We start from the raw sequence: 20,245 nt of genomic DNA on the forward strand, positions 1-20,245 counted from the left end.
ACCATCCCCCCTGGGGGGTGATTTCTCGCTTTCTGTCTCTATGTCTCTCTCTGTCTGTCTGGCGAGCGCACGCACCCTACAGTGAAAATCTCTCCAAAAAAAATAAATAAATAAATAAATAAATAAATAAATAAATAAATTGAAATTTAAAAAGGAAAAAATAAACAAACAAATAAATAAACAAGATAATGATAGCCAGGAAAAAAAGTTTAAAAATTAGGTTGGTAAGCCTCATTAGATTTTTATATTGTAAAGCCTCAATAAATAAAATAATATAGTACTTGTATGTTTAAAATTTAAAAAAGGTCATTAAGGGCCAGCCATGGTGGTGCAACAGTAATGTAACATTCTGCAATGCTAAAGTCATATAGCTATGTCCCAGGTTTTAGTCCTAAGATCTCCCTGTACATACCAGGCACATATATGTGTGTGCCGGTAATCCTGGCTGCCTAAGGTTGGAAGCTAGGAGTGGATGGTGACATGAAAACCCTGTTAGGTGGGGCAGCAGGTGGAGTAGAGGTTAAGGCATCTGGATCCCACATAACCTACTTCTATTATGGGATGTCTCCTACGCTTCTTTCCAAATAATCTGATATATAACACGATAAATAAAAATGGTCAAAATCAATCATTCTATATACCCAATAAGGGACATACATTATTAGATCTGTGGGATTTACAGAAACAGTCATTGTTTTCTTGGTCATAGAAGAAAACTTAAAACAGATTTTACAAGCTAAATTTCTTTTTTTTAATTTTTTATTTCAATTTATTTTATATATTCAATCACATGTTACTTAGCTTATAAAGTGAATATTCTAACATGTACATTTCTCACCAGTTCAGTTAATACTATAAAGTTATCTTCAATAGATAATAAACATTTTTTTCCCATAAATTACTTGCCTCTCTATTTTTCTCCTTTATGTCTTTCCTCATACTCTACTCCTTCACCCACCTTCTTCCCACACTTTATCTGGTATTCACAACCATTTATTATGTTTCTATATCATTTAGTCATTCAGTTTCAACCATAGCGTATACAGGCTAAATTTCTAACCAAAATTTTAAAAAAGTAGAAAGTAAGAACAAAACATGTTGATTGTTGTAATCATAACTACTTAGAAATTAAGCAGCACTTCTTAAATTATCCTTGGATCAAGAACAAAAGACAGGGGCCAGCAGTTGGCATGGTGGTTAAGGGCGCTGGACTCCCACATGACCAACTGTGATTGGAGTCCCGGACCTGGCAGCTTGCTTGCTCTCTCTCTCTCTCTCTCTCTCTCATCTCTATCTCTGTCTCTCTCTGGTCAAATTAAAATAAATGGTTGAATAAATGAAGTTAAATGAAATACTTCTTTAAATAAAGGGAAAATTCTTTCCAGTAGTGGACACAATATCAAAACACATGACAAATAAAACGAAGGAAAGATAGTCAATGTTTAATGTCTCATCACATAAACTGACTGAAAATAAGTGAACTAAGAAATTCAAGGAAAAGAAACAAGAAAGAATGAGAAAGTAAGTGAAATTAATGAAAAATTTATTTTCAAAACCAGTATTCTTATTTGAGAAATGGGATTAAAAAAAAAGTGTACTAAAAAAAAAGAAGTGTACTCATGATATGTGTAAGTGGGGTAGGGAGAATAGAAAAAAACAAATATTTTAAGAATGAGAAAAATAATTGTAACTACCAATGCAGATGAGTTTACATGAACTGTAGGAGAATATTATGTTCAAATGTGTTAATAAAATTAGGTTAGGTATCAGAAGAAATAAATTATTTTTTAGCAAAATATGAATTACAAAGCTAACCTATAAAGAGTTAGAAAATCCTGACCAATATTCGAGAAGACAGTATCAAGTATATTAAACATCTACCTTTTAACTGGTCTCAGTACCAGGTTATAACAGAATTGGCTTTAAATAATCTTCCAAAAACAGATACGTCCAGTGATTTTAGAATTATTCTGCATGTTTTTTAAAAGAGAGATTGAAATTCAGTTTATTTTAGGACCTAGAAAATATTAATCTCAAAATATGATAAACATAAGAAAAAGAGAAGAATGTAGACAAATATCAATTTTCATTGACTAGGACCTTGGACTCTGTCCTATGGCTTGCATTGCCCAGTTTTAGCAAGAATTCTTCCTAGTCCAGTTTAGAGAAAATTTCCCACTCAATAATTGATCATCCTGAATAATCCTCAAGAATCCTATTGGGTCAGTTTAGCAAAAACCCTACCTACCCTTGATATATCCTGTTAGTAATTCATTTCTTGATCTCCTTATTCTGTTCCATGAGTATAGATCTCCATTTGTCCTTGTAATTTTTTTAAGAATTATTTTATTCAATTTTATTCATTGTTATTGTTTTATTTTTTTGAAGTTGACCAGAGAGAGAGAAGGAAAGTGAGAAAGCAAGCTGCCAGGTCTGGGTCTCTAACCATAGTCAGCCACGTGGGAGTACACCCACATTAATCACCACACCACCTGCCAGCCCCTGTCCTATATTTTATAGTTAAACCCGATCTCTCTATTGTGATAGTCTTGACACTTATCACAATAATTCTGAATGAAGCCTTCCTTAGTCTGTTAACAAGTGTTATAAATAATTCTTTCTTTAACAGTTATGTTGCAGTGGCTTGGATAGGATCAGATTCATCATTGGACCCCCAGCCCTCTCATCCAGGACCCCAAGTGCACAACTTTGAAGCCTTTGTCTTCCTTCGGGGATCCATTGGTGAGTCTGACTCCTGGGCCAGTGCTCCGGATGACAGTCCGTTGAAGCACGGTGAGGACAGATTTTGATTCTTAAGATTCTAATACTTTCTAAAGCTAGATTGGGATTCCAGGCGTCTTTGTACTAAAGGCACCATTTAGGCTGGAAATTTTTCACTGGCTCTTCCTTTCAAGTGGGCATTCATCCCTTGACTCCTGGATTAGAAGTTCTTTTTGACTTTTTGTTTCAAGAGGAGACTCATTCCCTGAGTTCTCAGCTGGTAATTTTTTCCTGGCTCCTTATGAGGACTCTTAATTCTATTTGATTCTGCTTCTCTTATGGTACTGTTTTATTTAATTACTAGAGGGCACATGGGCTCGTTGGAGAGAAAATGAAGAAAAGGGAGAAAGTTCCCCCAGCTGTGTGTGGGATGCCACAATCCTTTTAACTCAGTTATCCATACTGTGGGAATACTGGGCACAGTAAGCACACACACCTTGCATGTTTCTCAAACTGTGGTCAGGATCCAAATTGTGGACCATGTGAGATCTGACTCCCTTACCTACTAGACCATAGACCAGCCCTCCCATGGGGAATTTTCAGTTTACTTCTCAATAACCTCCCCCCCCTTTTGAACTCCTAGTGAGTCTATGCTCACCAACTCTGTCTGCTTCCTTTCTTATTCATTTTTACTAAGAATAATTTGGAACTTCAGTGACTTCTAGGAAACTTTCAATTTCTCCAAACTGGCTCTGCTGTGACCTCACCCTTCCCATCATCTTTGCTTCTCTTTCCTCCTTTCACTACCTTTGGTCATCCTTCAGTTGCCTGAAATCCTTTGATATGTCCTCCACCATGACTATGTCCACACCGACCAGACTTTTCCCTTTTCACTGTCCTCCTTCAACTCCTTCTAGGCACTTGAACTTTAGAACCCCTAGAGCAGGGCAAGCAACTCAGGAACCCCTAAAAGCAACTACCTGAGAATGAAATGAAAAAACAGCACATTGCAAATGGACTGAATATTTTACCCACTCAAATAGACTTTGGAGACACTGAGACAGCTGCTTGATGTCCTGACAGGTTCTTACTTAAAATGAGTTCACAGCCTCCAAAAGATTACATATCAAAACAAAACAAAATCTTAATAGTCTTCACAAATATTGGTGAAAAGCATTAGATCTCATATTGATCAGAGAACCTCAACTTGTTCCATCTGTCAAAAACATAATAACTGCTATTATATTTAAACCACTAAGCTTTGTATTTTGTTTTTTTTCCTAAATTATGACAAATTTTAGAATGAAAGTAATAAGATCTCTTCGCATCTCTTTCTATATGTGTATATTCATACATAGTATATGTATATGATATTTTCCTATCTGGTGGTATTACCAAGTAAGTTTATAAATATCTTGAAGAAATTCTATTAAAATTAGAGCTAAATAAGTACCTATATAAATTAAATATTCCTAAAACTCTCAGAAATATAGAAACTATGCCAATAAATCTTGGGCAAATACAATTAGTTCAAAATTGTTGGCTTAATAAAAACAACTGTGTCCTCTGAGGTCAGCATTAAGTACAATACAAATATACATTTTTATTCCACTTGAGTTTATTAGTCAAGTAAGTTTGTTTTATCTACTAGGTATTTAAAATTATAAAAATTTTAAATTAGGGCCAACCCGTGGTGTGGTGGCTAAGTGAGCTGTATCCATTATGGCTGACTGTGTGATTTGAGTCCCAGACCTGATGGCTTTAATAACACACCAGATGCATGTGAATGCAAGTCCAAAAATCCCAAAAGGAGGGAGAAATGAGGGAGAATTATGCCCAACAGGGAGTGGTTTCTTGCTTTCCTCTGTGTTTCTTTCTCTCTGTCTCTGACCAGTGAGTACACATGTCCTCTGGCAAAAAAAAAAATAATAATAATAATCAATTATAAATTCACACTAAGAACAAATATACAAGGAAAGATACAGTAAAAATGATTATCTTGGTATCTGTTATTTTGTGTACATAAGTAAAGTAGAAAAACAAAAAGGCACATGTATTTAACTTTATTTAGTTTTTTGGCTTTGTGATTTTGATACTTGCCTCACATGTATGTGCTATTACGAATAGTTAATTAAAAATAATTTGAAAAGGTGGATAGTTTTACTTAATGCTATAATGTTTTTCTAAAATTAGTTCAAAATTGTTTTAATAAATTGCCACCTTAAAGTTATGCTACATTAAATTAGATCATAAGTATTCACTAATAATTTCTAAGTGAGACAAAATGCTGAAACATTCATTATTATGTATAAGTTTTAATTTATGTACTTTAGATTTCTTATTTTTATATGATATGGAAAGGCTTAATATATCTGGGTCTATTAATAAATATCTCTTTTTGCCAAGTTGAAAACTTGTACTATGGTATACAGTATATAACAATAAAAATTTGTAAGATGCTATGTTCATAAAATTTGCTATTCTGCTATAAAATGCTGGTATATAACATATAATTCACAATTGTCTACTTTCTAGTTTTCTCTGTAAAACAAAGGTACTAGTGGGTTACTTGTGTGAAAAGTATTCAAGGAATACAGCATGTGTTTTTTTCTAAGGGAGAGATTAATTTTATCCTAAACCAAAATCATTGGTTGTTTCAGGATGAGAAAGAGGAAACTATAGTTCAGTTAACTTAATGAATATAGAAAGTCATAGAAGTTTTATGGAAAAAGGAAGTTTATGTAGCATTGTCAAAACTGGCTACGGTTGGATGGATTTAATATAAGATTTTTCAATAAATGAATTTTAATATCAAAAGTGCACTGATATAGGACCAACAAGTAGCATAGAGGTTAAGGCACTGGATCCCACATAACTGATGTATGGTTTCAGTCCCAGATCTGGCAGCTTGAAAATCACACCAGGCATCTGTGCATGTATGCCCAAAATTTTTATTAAAGACTAGAGGAATAGGGATTGTGACATGGCCATCTTCCCTCATGGATGATTTCTCACTTTCCCTTTCTCTCTCTCTCTCTCTGTCTCTCTCTCTCTCACTCTCTCTCTGGCAAGCACACATGCACTATAGCAAAAATTAAACAAACAAAAACAACAATAAAAAAAGTGCACTAATACAAACAAAAATTTGTTTTTTTCTCTGTTAAATTTACAAAGTTTTCTTGAATTATTGGTCTGCTCTTAGTAAGGGATTATAAAAAATTTTCCTCGGAACCAGCAGTTGGCACAATGGCTATGTTGCGGGACTCCCATGTAGTCGACCACAGTTTGAGTCCCGGACCCCGTGGCTTAAACCTATGCCGGATGCATGTGCTTGTGTGCCCAAGATCTCACAAGGAAAATGGAGGAGAAGGGACTGTGGTGTGGCCATCCCCCTTTGGGGGGTGATTTCTCACTTTCTGTGTCTCTGTCTCTTTCTGTCTTTCTGGCAAGTGCACTCACCCTATAGCAATAACCTCTCCAGAAAAATATTTTTTCCTCTACTTTTTAAGTACTCTAGAAAGCAAAGACTCTATATCTTAGAACAATCTCCTGTACTTTGTGATTATTTTAGGATGTTCTTGATTATTTAGGGAAACAAGTCTTCTCATTTTTAGAAGAGCTGAGATTTGTTTATTTTATAATCATGTTGTCTCCTATGGTTACTTTTGAAATATTTTATTATTTTGGTTAAATAGGTAGCTGAGTATTGTTTCATAGCTCTAGGATCCTATTTGGTTAAGTGTCCAAGCCTATTGACATTTTTCATGATTTTGCTTTCCCCAAATCAAATCCTAAGTTAAATCTCGATCTTGAGCTGATTTTGTGATTTCTCAGAGGAACCCTAGAAAATCTCAAAAGATTTCTTTATTTGCCTCGTAAGAGGAGAAATATTAATTAGATCTATTTTATATTTTAAGTTGCATGGAAAGCAATGTCAAAAAAGAAGAGATACTTAACCTTCCTAGGCATAATTTATAATATAAAGCCCCCAAACCATAAAACTACTGGTGGAAATCACTGAAGAGACACTTCAAGATGCTGGAGTAGGCAAAGATTTATTGAATAAAACCCCTAAAGCAAGTGCAATAACAACAAAATAGATAAGTACAATTAATCAAGCTAAAAAACCAGGGATGAGGGGGAAACAATAAATAAACAATGTATAGAATGGGAGAAAATATTTGCAAACTATGTTTTGGACAAAGGATTGACAACTAGAATATGTAAGGAACTCAAATAGCTCATCTTAAAAATAACAAAAAACTCGGGAACCAGCAGTTAGCGTAATGGCTATGTCGCTGGACTCCCACATAGTCGACTGCGGTTCATGTCCCGGACCCGGTGGCTTAAAACTCACACCAGGCGCGTGTGCATTGGTGCCCAAGATCCCAAGAGGAGAATGGAGGAGTAGGGATTGCGGCGTGACCATCCCCCCAGGGGGTGATTTCTCGCTTTCTGTCTCTAATGTCTCTCTCTGTCTGTCTGTCTGGCGAGCGCACGCGCCCTATAGCGAAAATCTCTCCAAAAAAAATAAATAAATAAAAATAACAAAAACTCCAGCACAACAAAATGGTAATTGACCTGAACAGCTAACTCTCAAAGGAAGACTTACAAATGGCTAAAAAAAAATGAAAATGTGTACAACTTTTCTTGTCATAAGGGAAATGCAAATCAAAATCATACTGAGATATCACTTAACCCCAGTCAAAATAGCTATGATAAAAAAAATAATAAAAAAAAGTAACAAATGCTGACAAGTTAGCAGAGAAAAATTAACACTTCTGCGCTACTGGTGGGAATATACATTAGTACAACCACAGTGAAAAACAGTATGGAAATTCCTTAGGAATCTAAAAATAAAATTACTGTTAGAATCAGCTATTCTACCATTGCTTATATACCCAAAAGATAAGAAATCACTAAGAGAGGTATTTTTACATCCATGTTATTGCAGCATTATTCGTAATGGTTAAATCAGCATAGAAATCAACATACGGTACCAGCAACCAATCACTGGATTGGGAAAACATGCTACATAACACAATGAAATAGTACTCAGGCATAAAAAGCAACAAAATTCTGTTTTTGAAACAAAGTAGATGAGTCCCAGAAGATATGATGCCAAGTGAAATAAGCCAGACTATGAAAGACAATACCATATGCTCCTGTTTAACATACACCAAACGTTCACACTTTATAGCAGAAACTGAAGGACTGGAAAACATAAAGAAAAAAACAGGAGTGGTAGATAATAGGAGGTGATTGGGGGGCAATAGGCCCTGGTTAATGAGAGAATTTATCATTGACACAGGAATACATGTACATAAAGGGAAGAAACTGTGGGATGGTGTCTCACAGCAGATTAAAAATATATATATATGGACAATTTAATACATACTTTTAAAGAACCTAGTAGAAGTATTTAATAATGTGTACAACATAATGTAATATTTAATGTTAAAGAACATTAATGTGGGTATGTTTTTTATCGGATTATTGTACAGTGCTTGCATGTTTTTAACAAACATACTGTATCCCATGATGATATACACTGAGTATAAATAAATCAGAAATCATAATTTTAAGACTAACTAAATAAAATTGTATATAATTAGATAGCTTTAAGGAACTAAGTTTGACTTTCTGGAGCCAATACTTACAAAGCCCTCTTGGAAAAATTAGCCTGGTAGTTACAGGATTCCCAGCATCACAGACAAGCGAGGAATGTCATTTTATGGCATGCCTGAAACCTTTGGGTATTTGATGGGCATGGAGAAGAAAGGAATTTTCCCAAATCTAAAGGTACTTCAGGAATAACCTGGTTGCAAATTGTGGGGTTGGCTTCCTAGCCTTTACGAGAAATTGCATCAAAGCAAACTTTTAAAAGGTATATGGGTCAATTGCCATTCTTGATGCACTTATGTGAATAATTAGGCCAAGTCTAATGAGATGAAACTTATTTTGTAAACAAGAATAGCCTTTAAGGTTGTGCTATATCAAAAGAGGGGTGACTACAGAGAGAAATTTTTGTTTTAGTGGAAAACAATGGCACACCTTTGTGGATGATTAAATTCTGTTCTGTTCATTCTCTTGAAGTTTTATTATATATCTGTAACCTGGACTGGATCCTGTCATCTTGCAAAACTTCAAGGAGAATGAATAGAACAAAATTTAATAATCTACAAAGGTGTGCCATCATTTTCCTGTCATCTTGCATTTTTGTCGTTTCTCCTAGTTAAATGTAATATCTGGCTGCTCTCTCTAAAGTACCATTCTTAAATTTTTTCTTACCCTCCTGAATTAAAGACTTAAAACTAAAACTATCTAAAGAAACCTTGTGACTTGAAGCCAGATGCCTTCATGCTGTGTTCCAGGAAATAACCATAATTATGACACTGATGTCTAGGCCATCACCAAGATATTCAAATTGTACCCTGGGAAATTTATCAGCCATTGTTCTCAGTCCATCATCTAAAGATATCTTAAGCCCAGCATCTAGAGCTGTCCTTGGTGACCTGTGCTGGACTCAGAAACAGTTTATATAATAGTCTGCTCCAATTACTAAACTTTGTTTTTCAGAGCCAGTAAGTGGCATAGTAGTTAAGGCACTGGACTCCCACATGGCCAACCATGGTTCAAGTCCTGGACCCAGAGGCTTGAAACTCATACCAGGTGTTTTTGCTGTGTGCTCAGAGTCCCAAGGACAGAATGAAGGAAAAGTGACTGAGGTGCGGCAGTCCCTCCCGGGGGAGATGACTTCTCACTTTCTGTCTATCTTTCTGAAGAGTGTACACATGCTATAGCAAATTTTTTAAGCCACACCTTATTTTTAACATTTTTATAGGAATTAGGCAGATACATACCAAAACGGCAAGTTGCAGACCAGTAATATTGCATATAGTATGATCACAATAGTGCAAGGCAAAATATTACAAAATACACATTTAAAACATTCATACTTCTATTTGAATATATTTATATGTTTGTGCATATACAGAGTAGAGAAATGTATACATAGACAATTTTTTGGACAAGGTTAGTTTGGGGAGATAAGCAATGGGAGATATTTTAAAGGATGGATTTATTTATTTTCTATATTACATTTATGTGTAGCTGGAATTAACTGAGAAAACTAAAAAAACTCTTAGTACTAATTTTAACACATGTTAATTTCAGATATACTATAACACACAAGAGGACTTCAAGAAGTTGTAGAAAATGAAACTAAAGCACAAATATATTTTGGTGCAAGAAAAATAGAAAACAATGTATAATTTTTATAATATCTATTTTCCAAAGCTTTTTAAAGATCTCCCTTGTATGTACTTCATATTTTGATTTGGTAACTATTTTGTTGATTTTTCTAGTATGTTGTTTTGTTCTTGTCCTTAACTATATTCTGAAATTAAGAATCTCTAAATTAGGATAAAAGCACATATTTCTGGACATTTTCAGATAGCTAGCCAGGAAGCAGCATCTTGTGATAGTTTCTCACATTTCTGGGAACTTGCATAACACTTTACATGTTCTTTTTTCATTTTTTTTTTAATTTGCCAGAGGGCATGTGTACTTGCTAGAGATGGGAGAGGAAAAGGGAGGAGTCTAAGAAAACCCCTCCCATAGGGATGGTCATGCCACAATCCCTTTTTCTTCCATTTTCCCAGCCTTTAGGATTCCAGGACTGCACACTTGCACCTAGTGTGCTTCCGAAGCTGCCAGGGCCAAGACTCAAACCACAGGGTCAGCCATGTATGATGCAGCCTCTGTAACCACCATGCCACAGGTTGTTCCTATATGCGCCCTTCTTTATAACATTTACCAATAATCATGTGTTAAAACATTTTGTGTATGTTTTTATGTCCAGTTACATGCTGCATTATAATGTTTTGGTCAACAACAGACCATGTATACCACCATAGTCCCATAAAATTATAATAAGCTATACCATATGGCCTAGGTATCTAGGTTTGTGTAAGTAAATTCTATGATGTTTAAGCAACAATGACATTGCCTAATGACACATCTATCAGAATGCTTCCTACTGTTAAGTGATGCATGACCATACAGTATCATAATATCTTATCCTCCTAATAATAAATAACTTAAGGGCAAAATTTATGCTGGGGGCCAGCTAGTGGCATGGTGGTTAAGTGTGCTGGACTCCCACAAGGCTGCCCGTGGTTCAAGTCCTGGACCTGGTGGTTTGCTTTCTCACTCTCCATGCCCTTTTCTCTCTGGTCAAGTTAAAATAATAATAATGGGGACCAGTAGATGGCATCATGGCTACGTCGCTGGACTCCCATGTAGTCGACCATAGTTGGAGTCCTGGACCCAGTGGCTTAAATTCATGCCGGGCATGTGTGCATGCCAAGATCCTGAGAGGAGAATGGAGGAGAAGGGGTTGCAGTGTGGCCATCCCCCCAGGGGGTGATTTCTCGCTTTGTGTTTCTCTGTTTCTCTTTATTCTGGTGAGCGCACACACCTTATAGTTAAAACCTCTCCCTCTCAAAATTTATGATTTCTCAAAAAAGTTTATCCCCTGAGGACAGCAGGTGGCATTGTAGTTAAGGCACTGGATTCCCACACAGCTGACCAGCGGACTTGGCGGCTTGAAAATATACCAGGCACATGTGTATTTGGGCCCAAAAATCTTAGGAGGAGAATGGAAGAGAAGGGACTATGGCTTAGCATCCCCTTAGGGAGTGATTTCTTACTTTCAGTCTCACTGTCTCTTTCAGGCAAGCTCATGTGCCCTATTGCTGAAACCTTAAAAAAAAAGTTTATCTCTATAGAAATTTCAGAAACAAGACTCATAAGTGCAAAGTTAGAATTATTTTCTTTAAATCTAACTATGAAAATTCAAAATTATGACCAAAACAAACATTATTTTTTCTTTACTTTTCATATTTCTTTCAGACTTGGGACGTAGCTTTATCACGGACAGCTAGAGCATGGGGGAAAAAGTGTGTGCGTGAGCATAACACTCATTTAGAAGACCTACAAATGGCCCATCCTCGATTTAATGGTATCGGTGAAAATATATGGATTGGCCCAGAAAATGAATTTACAGCTAGTATTGCTATCAGAAGTTGGTATGACGAGAGAAAAAAGTATAATTTTGAAAAAGGCAATTGTACTGAAGACTGTTCTAATTATATCCAGGTATCTAATTTTATATTGTTATTAATTCAATAGTTTCCTTCATTGCTTTACTGCCTAGTTTTATTAATTATATTTCAATTTTTTTTATTTTTTTATTTTTTTTTTAGGTTTTTGCTATAGGCACATTCACTTACCAGAGAGAGAGCGAGACATTCCCCCAGGGAGGATGGCCATGCTGCAGTCCCTTCTCCTTCATTCTCCTTTTGGGATTATGGGTATGCACACACACAAGCCCAATGGCATGATTTTTCAAGCTGTGGGGTCCATGGCTTGAACCACTGTCAGGCATGTGGGAGTCCAGTGCCTTAGCCAGTAAACCACCTGCTGGCTCTATGTTTAACATTTGTAAATAGATTCATTTGTAAAATTGTTAGTTCTAATAACATAAAAATTCTAAGTCAGTCCTAGATCTTCAGAGTATCTATAGTTCATCCATTATGTAAGCCATACAATTAAAACATTTTTTTGTAGTAAACTGAATCTTCATAACCAAAGATGAACGGCACTTTTCTAAAAATAAAGCATACTTTAAAAGGAAGTAAGAAACCAGTAAATAAAAGTTATTTGTAGGCCCAACCCCAAGGACTAGTAGTAAACCAAAATAGTATTTCAGATGACCAACCACATGGTCCAAGCCCTGGTACTGGCAGCATGAAAAATATGCTGGTATGTGTGTGTGGATGCCCAAAATCCTGATAGGATGGAGAAATGGAGGAGAAGGGATTGGAATATGTCCATGCCTCATCAGGAGGTGCTTTCTTCCTCTCTCTCTCTCTCTCTTTCTGGCAAGTGCATGCAAAAATTTTTTAATTCATTTTTTAAATATTTGTAAATTATTGATTATAAACATAAGTAAAAGTATCTTTTTGCACAGGTCAGTATACATATGATATTGCTGATCAATTAAAACATTTTAAATGTAAACTAATAGTATTTTTTCCCTGTCTCTTGTCCAAAATTTCACTCTCACATTTAATATTTCAAGAATACTGAACACTTTCATTTCATGTACATACCTTTATTATCTCATATATCACATGATTTAATCATCTATTTACATATTTCATACAACACTGAAGGTTGAGACCTTATCTTCTCATCTATATATTGAATTGTTGGAAAAGTCATGACTTTTTTTGTGTTTTTCTATGCAAAATGAGTCATGACTTTTCCGACAACCCAAGGCCTTCTACAAATATTTGTATTCGGTATCTAAAAAATTATTTAATTCCCAGGTTTATCTAAAAGACAATTATTTTTCAGTCAATAGACTGATATATTTCCTAAAGAACTTAAAATTTAAAATTTTTCATGTTGAACTTATGTCTTTCTGTTTGATCAAATGAATAATGCTTCAAAATTTTTTTGATTAGTTCTTTCTCTTTTTTTTTGATCACTTCTTTTTTCTTAAAGAATTATACTGATTCTCCATTGTCTCACTTTAAAGCTAGATTCCTTAATATGACTTTATACTCCAAGAAGCAAACTAATCAAATATACTCTCTGATCTACTACCCTGTATTTTTTATTCTTTAATTCCAGTCTCCTAGACTTTGCCATATCTTGCATTTGACCTGTTTAGCTCTTAACTACTACAACTCTTGAAGACATACTTTACTTTTTAATGTATCACTCTATTTCTTTAAGAATCAAGCTTCTAAAACCACTAAGGCTTTAGATAAAGACAAAAAAACAGAAATAGTTATTTTTTCCATGGAAGCTAACAAAACAAGTACTTCCTTGTTTCCTTGGAAGTATTAGAAATATTAAAATCATACAGAAAATTTCTGAAATGTCTTTTATTATTTCTTTTTCATTTCAATTTAAGAACTGTTTTGTATCTATAGACATAAGTTTTTTACTTTTTTACCTTTATTTTTAATGAAAAGCCCAAACTCTTATTTAATTGAAGAATTCCTTTAAAAGAAAGGAGAAACACTAATAGTATTCAATTATTTTTTTACTCTGTATCTCTTTTCTTTACCTCCTCTAATCTTACTGTTCCTTCCATTCACAACCTTCATTTTTTCAAAACTTTTTCTCTTCTCTTTCCTGTCTTCCCTTCTGCTAGTGACCCAGAACTTTCAGACTGAATGAGAGGTTGAAAATTGATTCATCAGGTGCAATATCCTTTGGCTCTGAAGCATTATTCTGGATCAACATTCTTTAACTGTTTTTCCTAAGAATACAATATTGGTGGAATATATTAAAGTGTTTTTCTAAATACTGTCTTTGTAAATACGGCCTTTACTACATCCTTGATAACTCGCTCCCTGTGTCTAAGTGAAAACAGTTTGTGTTTCTTGAATTGCTTGGTAAAAGTTTCTATGTGACTGGAATATACAAGAGATGTTTTCAAAAAGTTAATGAAAAATACATATATGAAAAAATTATGCATGGTTTTCAAAATCATTTGTGCGCCAAATAAAGTCATGGATTAATTCCGCATTTCCATGAACTTTTTGAAATCTCCTTACTGTTATTGTTTATAATGTGACAAAGTATTTAGAATTAAATTTGGTGTTTTCTTTGGAAATTTTATTTTAGCTTGTTTGGGACAACTCTTACAAAATTGGTTGTGCTGTTACTCCATGTTCAAGAATTGGACATATTATACATGCAGCAATTTTCATATGCAACTACGCACCAGGGTAAGTCACTTTAAATTAATACAGAATATAAAAATAGAATATTTCAAAGTGAGGTTTTCATAACATTTAATATATATTAAGTGGGTTTATATACTATAATTAGATATAAGTTATTAAAGGCTTTATACTGAAATATTTTCAGTTCCACAATAAAATGTCAGGACTTGGGCATATTGATTTTGCTGATATTTTGCCAATTATTACTGCCTAAAGGAATCTGAACTCATATTATTTCATAATATCTAGCCTAATTAGCATATAATTTAAAGTCTTTTCCAAAATACTTTAATCTTTTATTTAGAATTAAGTCAAAAGATAATAAAATTAAATGTGTTTAAATTTGTGTTGTGAGGTCAGCAGGTAGTGTGGTGGTTGAGGAGCTGGACTCCCATATGGCAGACTATATAGTTCAAGCCCCAGACCTGGCAACTTGCTTTCTCACTTTCCCCCCCTTTCTCCGTGTCTCTCTAGTCAGATTAAAAATTGGTAATAATAAATAAAATTTAATTTAAAAATTATTTTAAAATAAATAAATAAATTTGTGTTGTAAAAATTGTTTTGGAAATACAACAGTTTTCTTACATGAAGGTTACATTTAATTGATCACCCCTTGGAGACTGCGTTATTAATTAAGGTTAGTTTCAGACGTAAGGAATGATAGTATCTCAGAGATAGTATCTTGGAAGAATACTTCAAAGACATAGTCAGGCTATCCATACAAACTTATATTCTTTCCATTTATTATCATGTGTCTATTTACCCTCTACCTGAGCACCTTCAATGACGGAAAATAATTACTTCCCATATAGTCTCCATCTCTGTAGAGCTCTATTAGAAAAGTACCAAGGTTTCATATAAGTCAATATGATCCTATAAGTAATGCTATCATAACTTCCAAATAGGTAGAAAATATTCTAATCAGCATCTGAAATAAACACTAAAAATGTACTACCTACTAGGATTGAAAAGGAATTTATACCAAATGAAATACTTTGGGACTAAACAACAAAATAGCATTGATTATTTATTATATTGTTCTAAATAGGGAAATCTATACAACTATGATATAAGTCAGCTTAAACTCAAAAAGCCTTTTCCTGATGAGAAATTCCACTGCCTTTGAACATAGGCATGCAAAACAAGTTTGGGGTACAGAGTCATTGCAAACTTTTTAGATGCCTTTTCATTTCTACAGTGGAAGCCTTGTCATATCTAATTCATGGAGAAACTTTGAAAATTATTTCTGACTGGTGTTGCAAATTCAAACAAGAACTGGACATTAGGTTAGAGGAAAAGGGTAACATTTTCCCTAGAGCACTAAAACTCATTTATGCACTCAACAACTGTGTGCAGTTTCTGTAATGTGTCCTAAAAAATCAAAAGTGCTGATCACGTTTAGTTTGAAATTTTGTCAGGGAAACAAGAACCTCTTAATAAATGAACACATAAATAAATAATATTGTAATTAGATACTAAAATATACCATAAAAATTATGCAAGATAAGCAAATAGGGAATTACTGGTATATAACATAGGTCGGATAGTCACAGAAGAAGGTGGCATTTGAGCTGAAGTCAAATGATAAGAACATGGCCAAAGAAGTCTATGTGAAAGTAAGAGTATGGGTAAAATCTCAGTGGTTGAAATGAGTTTAACATGTTTGAAAAATTAATAACTTGTGGTTATAGGTAGGATTGAGGTGCAGTTATGTGGGAACCAGCAGTTAGCGTAATGGCTATGTCACTGGACTCCCACGTAGTCGACCACGGTTCGCGTCCTGGACCTGGTGACTTAAAACTCACGCTGGGCACGTGTGCGTGCGTGCCCAAAATCCCAAGAGGAGAATGGAGGAGAAGGGATTGCGGCATGACCATCCCCCCTGGGGGGTGATTTCTCGCTTTCTATCTCTATGTCGCTCTCTGTCTGGCGAGAACACGCGCCCTATAGTGCCCCACCCCCCAAAAAAGAGGGGCAGTTAGGTGACAGCTAGACCAAATAACTTGGGCCATGTTAAATATTTGGAATTTATTCTAAGGACAAAACCATTGGATGGTCTAAAGCAAGTGAATGATCTAAGCTGTTTTTTAAAGAAGCTTTAAAAAATATTGAGGAGATGAGTCAGTAGGTGGTATGGTGCTCAAAGTGTTGGACTCCCACATGGCTGACTGTGGTTCTAGTCCTAGACCTAGAGGCTTGCTCTCTCTCTCTCTCTCTCATCAAACTGAAGAATAATAGCACATAAACAAAATTAAATAAGTGATTCTTTTTTAAAAAAGATGGTGTGGAGAAAAGGTAGTATAATGAAACAAGAGTACAAAGAGGAAGTACAATTAAGAGGCTGTTTCTGTAGTATAGGAATCAAACTATGATATCTTGCATTAGATTTTAGCATGTGAATTGATTTTCTATTATTGCATACTGAATTACCACAAATGTTATCATTTAAAATAGCATATATTTAATTATCACACAATTCTACATGTCATTATCCAGGCAAAGTGTGACTATATTCCCTATTCAGTGTTTCAGAGGCCAAAATTAAGGTGCCAACTGAGTTCTCATCTGGAGGCTGTAGAGGAGAATCTACTATCAAGTTCATTAGACTGTTAACAGATTTTGGGTTCATGTGGTTGTAGAATTTATATTCTCACTTAATTGCTGGCTCTCAGCCAGGAGGCACTCTCACTTTCTACAGGCTGCCCACATTCTTTGATATACGGTCTCCACCATCTTCAAGTTAGCAAAAGCATGTCAGAACCTTGCCATGCTTTAAATCTCTGACTTCTCTTCTGTGGCCAGTATTACTATTATATAATTCTATTCTATAATTTTTCCTATCTGGGGGAATACAATAAGTAGTAATGCTATGTTGTTGTTTAATACTGCCTCCAAAAGAAAATACTCTGTAAAATACCCAACTGATTGGGTCAGGCCCATCTAGATAATATCAATCTTTAAAGATTAATCATGTCATATAAATAATCATGGTACATTTACTGTCCTGGTTAGACGTGGCATGTACATGAGAGGTGAAGGATCTTGTGGCCCATCTTAAAATTCTACCACAGCATAGAAAATGTGAGGAAAAGGCCAGCCCGTGTCCTGGTGGTTGAAGTGACTGACTGAGCAGTTCATGTCCTGGACCATGTGACTTGAAAGCCTAAGGCTTTGTTCTGAAAAACTGGGTGAATGATGATATCATTAATTTATATAGGGAAGATCAGGAGATATGTTTTATATTTTGACATGTGGGATTGGAAAATAAAAGTAGGAAATGGAAATGCATCATGAGAAGGAGATGGTCTGCAGTAGGTTTCTGAGCAGAGAGAACTCCTGGTAAAAGACCTGAGCAGAAATAAGTCACAGTCCTGAATAAGAGCATCTTATGAGAGAGTGAACATGGACTCTTAATTTAAGAACTAAATGCAGAGTACTGCAATATTTTAATCTCAGCAAAGGAACTAGTAATGAAGAGAGGCTAATCAGGTAAAAGGGAAACCAAAAACATGCTGGGAAATCAAGTGAAGAACATGAGTCACGAAGCCCAAAGTAGTTAACTCTATGACATGTTACTGACATGATGAAAAATTGAGGAAGGAGAATTGATAGTTCCATTTGATAAGATAAAGGTACTTGGTGACCTTAAAAATAATGAATGGAAGGTATCCCATAACTACAGTGATAAGATTAAGCTACTAGTTGGGAATTGCCCTTTTTTCTTCTCATATATCTTTCTCTTAGGCTTTTTTGTCTTGAAGCTTCTGTCAACTATTTTTCCTTTGATAAAAATATTGGCAAATATACCATGAAAGATCAAGATTAGGATATATGTCAGTCAACTCAGTCCAAATTTTTACTTGATTATGTACTGAAAATAGGCAATTTTTGCTATCTTTCTTAAGAATCATTAGTAGATAAATCAATCTATTACAATATTATGAAATTCTGAGTAGAAATGAAAATAAGAAAGTAGATTGGAAATTAGAATGTGTAGTGGGCTGAATGGCATCCCCTACACACAGAGAAATATGACAAAAGAATGAATATTACCTTACATGGCAAAGACATGGTTAAGATAATGACCTTGAGAAGAGTTTAGCATGTATTATGTGGTAAATGCTAATTGCAATCACATATATCCTTATAAGAGAGAAGGAAGGGGTGTTCAACATTAGACAGACAGAAGAGGAAGAGATAATGTAACCACAGAGGAAGAGACTGGAATGATGTATCCACAAGCCAAGGAATACCTAAAACCACCAGAAGTTGGAAAAACTGAGGAATGTATTTTACCTTGCACCCTTTGGAAGGACCATAGTCCTCTCAACACCTTGATGTTATACTTTAGGCTATCAGAACTATGAGAGAATAAATTTCCGTTGTTTAAATACCCAATATATGGTAATTTGTTAAACCACCTATTGAAAATAAATGCAGAATGAGGTAAACAAATTTGACCATAAAGAATATACATGTCAAAGAAAACATTGAAAAAAAAATTTCAGAACACAGAGGTGAAGACTAGAAGTCAAACTATGTGAAGGAAGAAAAGAAATATGTCAGGGAGATAAATCTACAAGTTGGTATCCCTAAAGAACAGAGAACAAATAGAAAAGTAATAATAAAGAAAAGGAAATATTTCTTCTAATTTATAAAGATATGTATTTAAAGATTAAGAAAGCTTAAAATATATCAGAAAAATGAACTGAAACAGTATTTACATATAATAATTTTCTAGTCCCTATTTTTAGATTTCAAAGATATAGACTCATACTTTCATAAATAAAAAAAGACAAAGTAAAACAAAAACAGTATTAGATTAGTTTTTTTTTTTTTTTTTTTTTTTTAGTATTAGATTAGTTTTGAACTTAGGTAGTGAAGAGAGCATAAAGATGACCATGAGAATTTAAGCTTAATTGATAGTTAATCTTATTAACTGAGCTCAGAAAAGAATAATTAATCTTATTAACTGAGCTCAGAAAAGATATGGGATGCAGGAAAAGGACTTTTTTTTTTTCTTTTTAGGCATCATGCAACAGCAGTTGATCACAAGTACTTTAATTAAATATAATTTTATAGTAGGTATGACAAACACTGCCGAGGCAATAGAATTCTACATTTTTTACATGGTGCCTATCCTGAAAACACTTGTAGTCTTTTGGGAAACAAATATGTGCTAAAGCAATGCAATACCAACTAAATATAAAAACATATTTATATTTTAAATAGAAAGAAGTTATTGTAAAAGCAGGTGTGAAATTATAGAAGTGATTAGTCTAAATACATATTTTAAAACAGCTTTGATGCATAGAACATGTATATTAAAGAATAAGGAGACCAATGGGGAAAATGTAAGGTTGAGGAACATTACTTAAATCTAATTCTAGACTCAAAAGAAGTAAATCATACTATCCAAACATAGTTAGTAAAGAAATGTGCTTTGTACTGGCCCCAGAGTCTAGTGGTACCACAAATGAGATGAAAAGGGAATCAAAACTTATCACTACAGAAAACAACCAAGCCACAAAGGTAAACAAAAGAGCAAGAAAAGAACAAAGTATCTATAAAAATAACCAGAAGACAATAAAATGTCAGGAATAAGTTCTTATCTACCAGAAACAAATTTGAATGTAAATGTATTAAATTCTCCAACTAAAAGATATAGAATGACTGAATGAATTAGTAAAAAAAAAAAAAAAAAAAAAAAAAAG

The 20,245-nt window shown here is 34.3% G+C and overlaps 1 protein-coding gene across 1 annotated transcript in view; it reads left to right on the forward strand.

The window, feature by feature from the left end:
- GLIPR1L2 (GLIPR1 like 2) overlaps window positions 1-20,245 on the forward strand; it is a 46,175-nt gene that overhangs the window by 7,319 nt on the left and 18,611 nt on the right. Inside the window, exons 2-3 of the mRNA XM_027769698.1 lie at window positions 11,638-11,883; window positions 14,431-14,534. Of these exons, the coding sequence (XP_027625499.1) occupies window positions 11,638-11,883; window positions 14,431-14,534 (350 nt within the window). The remainder of the gene's footprint in view (window positions 1-11,637; window positions 11,884-14,430; window positions 14,535-20,245) is intronic.

This window comes from Tupaia chinensis, unplaced genomic scaffold (genome assembly GCF_000334495.1).
Source record: "Tupaia chinensis unplaced genomic scaffold, TupChi_1.0 Scaffold000085_1, whole genome shotgun sequence".
In the NCBI taxonomy this organism is placed as follows: Eukaryota; Metazoa; Chordata; class Mammalia; order Scandentia; family Tupaiidae; genus Tupaia; species Tupaia belangeri.